At 32.0% G+C, this 7,146-nt stretch overlaps 1 protein-coding gene across 1 annotated transcript in view; it reads right to left on the bottom strand.

The window, feature by feature from the left end:
- Window positions 1–7,146, bottom strand: part of LOC106466901 (vacuolar protein sorting-associated protein 18 homolog) — a 172,377-nt gene that overhangs the window by 159,962 nt on the left and 5,269 nt on the right. Inside the window, exon 3 of the mRNA XM_013927208.2 lies at window positions 610–683. Coding sequence (XP_013782662.2) covers window positions 610–683 — 74 coding nt within the window. The remainder of the gene's footprint in view (window positions 1–609; window positions 684–7,146) is intronic.

The following is a 7,146-nucleotide window of genomic DNA, read 5'->3' as shown; positions in this document are numbered from 1 at the left end:
ATGAGAATTATATCATTTGAATAATTCAAGTCTGGTGGATTTTATCATGAGAATTATATCATTTGAATAATTATCATCAAGGGAGCTCAAGCTTGGTGGATTTTATCATGAGAATTATATCATTCATATTTAGGCATACATATATCAAGACAAAAGAAAGCATAAAAACATTTGTATGTTTAGTAGTGAGCAATTATTAGTGTACATAGTATCCACAATGAAACATTATTTTTTGGGAATGTAATTACCAAAAGCACAATTATATTATTTTAATAGATGTTCATTTTGCAATTACTAAATCTTCATTAATAATTTTCTCCATAGGAGAATCTTTTATTGATAATGTGAAAAAAATCTATATGTTTGCACCATATACAGTTTATTACAAATTGTTGAAACTTCATTCACAACTGACACAGAAATTGATTAACAAATACATATGTCATTTCAGTTATTAAAAAATGGCATGACAACTTTAAATCTTGTCAAACAAGTAATATGGACTGAACAAATATAAAATACATAAATTAATACTAATAACTATTCATCACATGAATAGATAATACATGAATTAAATTACATATTTTAATATTATAAATTGATAGTTACCTGAAATTGATTCTTTGCTTTTTAAATATAGGAGTCTCTTCTTCTAGTCTGGCATTAATAAAGCCTGCAGTTGTCTAAAGCAAAAGATATAAAGTTGTAATTTTTACACTACCCTTGGTATACTTGCTTTATAAAAAATAGTGTATAAAAAGTTCACTGCAAACATCAGCATATGTAAAAGATTCTATCCATTTAGTAAAAGTACACTTTTTAATACCAGGAACACCAAGTGTTCTTTCATTAAAACTTCATATTTCCAAAATTTAACCATAAATTACCAATGGGGTATTTTTGTAAATTATTTACATACTAAAATGTTTGTGGGTCCATGCCTTTAGCTACAGGATCCATAAATGGCCTACCAGAAAAAAAATACTTAAACAGAATATCACAAATATTGCAATGAACAATAATTATTACTGAGGTTTCTTACACATTTATATACAGAGTAAGTGATTTCACAATGTATTTTGTAAGTGCTTTACACTGGATGTTGTAACAAGCAAAACATAAAATTACTCAATACAATGCAGTATATTGTCCTCATAAGCAGTAAATACTATAAAAGCAAGTTGGTAATTTAAGGGTTAACCTTGACTTATAAATTCCCCACCTCTTTGAACTGACTCCAACCTCCACAAATTTGTCCTTCATGTAATAGAAATTCAAAAGGAATATTTCTAAGACACACCTATGATTTATTTCAAGCAAGCATCAAGTTTTAAAGTAAGAATTATTACAATGACAACATCAAGCAATGTCTTTATAAAAACTAGAGATTATTATTGTTGTATAATAAGACACTTTTACGCTGCTCATCAAGAGTGAATAGCTGATATCCATGACAACGAATAAAGTTTTTACCATTTAAAACTTATAATTTTATTCAAAACTTGTTAATTATTTTTTCAATTATCAATTCTTTTATTTGGTAATTAATCTTCTTTTGTTTATGATAAAGCCTGAATAGTTATTCTAAGTTAACTACATATTAAATGAAATTATGAAGAAAAAAGTTATGAATTAAAGTATTACTTCTATGTTTAACTATAAATAGAAGTCTATCTTCAGTTATGTTAATGAAAAAAATCTGAAATAATTTTATTTGGGTAAGAATATGATGTGAATGGAGTCCATTGTTAATATGATATTTAGTTTAAAAATATCAATTTGAATTTAAAGTCCAATGCTTTTGTACAAATAGTGAAAATAACAAAACCAGTCTTACAATGAATATCTTCTTGTTGCTTCCCTTTACATTATCAAATTATTTTTATCTGATGACTGAGTTACAATGCAATAGCTTTTCCCCAATACATTAATTCCCACACAAAATATAATTTTATGATACTCTTAATAATACAAAAAGATTCTATAAGCACAAAGAAAGAAGAGGAACAAACTGATAAATGGTTGTTGATCACTCCTGCAAAAAAAAAATATTCTGGCTGACACCATATTGTAAACAAACACATTTACTATCAAACTGAGCCATGATAAAACAGTGTTCATATGAATAAGAACTAGCTTGCCCTGAAAAAGTGCATTTATCAGATAGAGTAAAACATACTATTTCATAACAGGCTTTCATTTTTTGCAGTGAATGATAACTTCCATATTTATGGAAAGAAATAAGAATATTTTACATATTACGTACATACATGTCAGAAGAAAAACTGCAAACAGAGCAATTTGCTGCAGTTTCAGTTCTTCCAGCTATCAGTAGGAAACAAAAATGCAATTATCCATTAGGCTTGCTGAAATATTGGATCTAAGATAACTTTCAGGTAACTTACTTGCAACATTTGAATACTAACAATTCATACTGATTCTGCATAGGAGTACTATACAAAATATTATCTGAAATTTACTACTGAATTAAACCTAAAAGTTTGTTTACATAATGCTGTTTTCCAGTTTCTGAAAAGTTCAATTAGGTGTTACCTCTCACATATATGGTTAGTTCATTACCCTCCTGTTATTTGGCATTCATTTGCAGTTGTACCTATGAGATATATGGTGAGAAGTTTATGAAAATTGTTTTTTCCAAAATGTGGCTGTGGTAAAATAAAGATTGAAAATACGTCAGAATAAAATTATTTGTGATCACTGGGCTTATTTAAATTATATTTTCTATTTTGGTTTGTGTTTTATCAAAAAAGCAATAAGTAGCATGTTATTTAAAAACATCTCACTTAAGTGTGTATCTTGAACGTATATAGAAACAATGTGTTAAAAAGAAATCCCTCATATGATTGATAAGATTTGAAAACAAAATGCAATTGCAGAGTTAATGTTTTACCACTTATGAATGTAAAAAGCATTTCTGTTTTTGTCCTAAGCATGCCAGTAATGACTGAAAGTGTACAGACCCTATGTATAGCTCATTTCATGAAAAAGAAAATTGGAGAAACCCCATCAGTGACCACCCCCACTGAATGATCTATATTTAGCCAGTACTGGAGCTATGAAACTTTTTCATTTTTTATAGCAAAATAACTTCTTTTTGACATATCCCAAATCATTCCTAGTTGATTAAACCATATTTGACAGGTCCAATTGCAAGAGCCCAAGAGGAGTTAGAGGACAAACGAACAAACTTCCCTCAAATTATGGTAAATTACTTACATTTCAAATCAAAAATTTTCCTAAATTGAACAGCTAGGAAATTAGTTGAATTTGATTATTGATTAATTCTCAGGATCATTAATTGATTACATTCAACTAATTGATTATTCTCGCAATGAAATAACTGAAAATGGTAATAATCGAAAGTACTATTTTGTTTAGTTGATTATTTTTGTGAGTTGTGACACTAATCAATTAAGTTGACCAACCAAAAATTAATCTAAAATAGTAATGAAAAATCCTAATGGCAATATTTTGATTACTTAGATAGGTGGAATAAATTAAAGCAGTAATAATCAGATACACTAATTTCAATTAGTTGATTATGTTTGTGACATTAACCAGTCTAATTGTAATTTTAATTAACTTATTATTTTACATTACACTAATTGATGTAATTGATGCTCAAAGATAATTAATTAACCAATTTAACTACCAACCTCTACTTATTTATATAAATCAAAGTGAGAGTTTTCACAATAAGCTCAGTCTTTGTTAAGCACACGAAATTCACTAATGTTGTATAAACATTCTATAATTTGCCCTGTAGATTGTTTGTTAAAGTGAATCATATGTCAGCTTAATCTATGTATAGCATTTAAGAAACCTCATGTAATTACGTACTCTTTATTTGATTGAATAACTTGCAGGTCTTATGTAAAAATGTACTTTAAAGAGACTTGAACATAAGTTGGTTAACTAACTGCAAGCACTCAGACAACAAATGCCACCACTTTTAAAACCCTTCAATGAAAATATGCAAAGTGAACAAGATCTCACTTGAATTACTTGATTTCCCTGCAATATTAATTTTGTTGATGAATTTTTGACTGAAATAATTGTCAACAATGACAATGAGTGGACAAAAATCTACCAGAATGATGATATAAAGTTGGTGTATTGTGGATAAACAAGGACAATTTAACACTGTAACAGTTTTTATCAATCTAACCCTAAGCTCTTACTTTGAGATGGGGTTTAGTTTTGCCAAAGGGACCCACCCAAGCATCTCCACAAGTCTTAGGGTGATGCTGGTGTTGTTGTTCAACCCAATAGGTTATCTAGTCCCATAATTACATTGGTATATTCTACCAACAAGTTGATGAATTGCTGATGCTGCATTGAGTCCACAGTACCTGCATAATCCTCAACTAGCAAACTCAGGTGTATTTGTATTTTGTATTTACTTTTGTAAATGACACAATGGGCATAGCCATAGTAACAGTTACTTCCATTTCATTCACCATGCAAGTGGCTATCCCAGCTTTCAGCTGCATAACTGATTGTCCATAATTGTAGAATACCACTAGGACTTGATCCACCAATGGCAAGATTACTGCCTCGGCTAATGCTATTTGTTTTCTGTTGCTACAGTAGGAAACAATAGAAGCCCAAGTTACAAAGTACTGATGCACTAGACATTGATTGTAGTAAGCTGCAAAACACCATTTGTATAAATGGGGATATTGTGACTTCCTCTACCATACACTCATGAGGTTCACTGTTCCTGGAGTTTTTCTGGATGACACTGTATATAACTCTTCCATGTCTACCTTACTAATGCACAGCATGGTATGGGCAGCTCACATGAAAGTGACCCAACATGCACATGCAATACAGGCATATGTTGCAACATATAAACCATGGGAGAATCATCAGAATGTGAGGGATGGTTAGATCGTGGTGGGTTCCAACCTTTTGTAATAAGGGTACCTGGATAGTGTCATCTGCCTGATGTAAAGTCACTGCAGCTGCCACAACAGGCTTTTCCCTCTTTTACGACTGGATCAAAGGTACTACTTTGTACTGCCTTCTTAGGGTAAGAAAATTTCTCACACCCGGGTGATGCTGCATTGTCTCAATGTGTAGCCCTTCTTCAAAGCTGTCAATGAGGATATCATCATGATCTGCTGAGGTCATTGCAGGCTAGGCTTTACCATGCACAAAAGGCAGAGATCATCTGCTTTCTGTGCTACCCCTCTTCCAAGCCTCTATTTTCTATTGGAGAAAAGGACTGAACCAATTATACTTAAAGTCAGGTATTATACAGCCTGTTATGGAGTCCAGCAATTCTATACAGTTACCTGTCTGAAATGTTATTGCAAATGGTCCAAATCTTCATTCATTGTGCTTTGGAATGTCAGCAGTGATCTGTTTTGCTCTGCTCATGTAGAACCATGACCTTAGCCAGATGCTCTCCTTCCCAGCCATCACCTATTCAAATGTCCTCCAAATTATGAGCATGACATAGTAGGAAATCTCAGGGACACATCATTATAATGAGTGGTAGGCCTTTGCTATAGAGTGGCAAAATAATGAGGTGTTTTCAGTAGCTTGTTCATAGGTTCTGCTCAACCTCAAGATCCTCTGTGGTCCATGGCTATCTCAGCAGTATACCTCCTAACTTCGGAAGGCTCACCACTGGCCATGATCCACTCAATTTGCCTTTCAGTACCTGTCATCTCACTTTTTGATTATATAGTTCTGGTTGGCAGACATCATCCACAATGACACCTCCAAATTCTCTTTAATGTTGTGGGGTTGCTTCAACCAGAGCTGGTGTTGTATTACTCTGACTGGCTTAAGTCTGGGAGTCTTATACAAACCACCATACACAGATTCACACTCTTAAGATGCCAACCCACCTAGACGATTCTCAGATATCCATGTTTCCCTTGCACCGAGGTCAATCCTCAAAGTGAACAGCATGGAGAGCCATACTGGATGTACCAGATATCAGCAGCACTACTTCCTGAGTTGTTGGTTATACAATCTCCTCTTGGTCATAAGTTCTTCTAGTTGTGGAAAATGCTATTTCCTTTGTTACATATTAGAATTTTCAAATAGCTTAAAATTAAGTTAACTTATAATTTAAATTTAGTAGTTAAATTGTACTTTGGATTTAGTAGCTAAGTAAAAGCCAATACATAGTCAGTTTATGATATTTGCCAACATGATTGATACACACCGTTTTCATTTTTAACACAAATATGTTTTAATATGCACACAACAATACAATATACAATAACAGTTATTACAAATAGTTATTACAAACAATGATTTATAAACAAAAGTTTCACAAACTTACAAGCAATATAAAGTCTTCCTTCTAGTTTGGAACTTCCTTGATATCTTGTCGAGGGTTCACGATGAGTGAGTTGATTACGAGTTGATATAGGTACAATTCACTTAGTATGGAGCTAGCTAGCCCTGTAGTTCTCACTGATCACATGCCAATTACAGGTCAAGTTTCACCAATGATATTAGGTAATGTTTTCGCAAAAATACTAATGTCCAATGAGAATCCACTAAATGATTTGTAATGTTCGAATATTGTAAAGGTTTCTGGTCAAATATCTGAAGTTTTCCAATTGATATGCATTATAAACATCACAGTTATAGCTTCCAAAGTTCATAGCACACTGACTATAGCAAACTATTAATAGATACTCTCTCTGGCACATCATTTTGGTTATATTTATAGCCGTGGGAAGGTTTCTAGAAAATTCAGATTACGTAACAATACAATTTAAGTGTTTACGTACACACACATATTGTTGATTCTTAATCTCGAGAATCTTCTACAACTTTGGAGAATAGGCGGGAGTTTTGCATTACATATTTAACAGTATAAGCCATGTGTGCTTCTAAATAAAAATTTAATCCAAACAAACATTGATATTAAAATAAATATATAACAACAAATTCGTTTTAACCTTTAACCAAGAAGTCTTTTTAAACTTAATGCACAACAGTTCAAGTAAAAGGCAGTACACACTTCAACAGATATAGCAAACTTTGTAATACAATATTCTGCAGACACAGCACCAAAATTTTCTCCTATTTATCCACTCTGTGGTAAATCCAGAAAACTGAGTCAACCTTTGAGCTATCAAACAGGCTGTTTAA

Source organism: Limulus polyphemus, unplaced genomic scaffold (assembly GCF_000517525.1).
Source record: "Limulus polyphemus unplaced genomic scaffold, Limulus_polyphemus-2.1.2 Scaffold2417, whole genome shotgun sequence".
Classification (NCBI taxonomy): Eukaryota; Metazoa; Arthropoda; class Merostomata; order Xiphosura; family Limulidae; genus Limulus; species Limulus polyphemus.
This window is presented reverse-complemented; position numbering and strand designations above follow the sequence as displayed.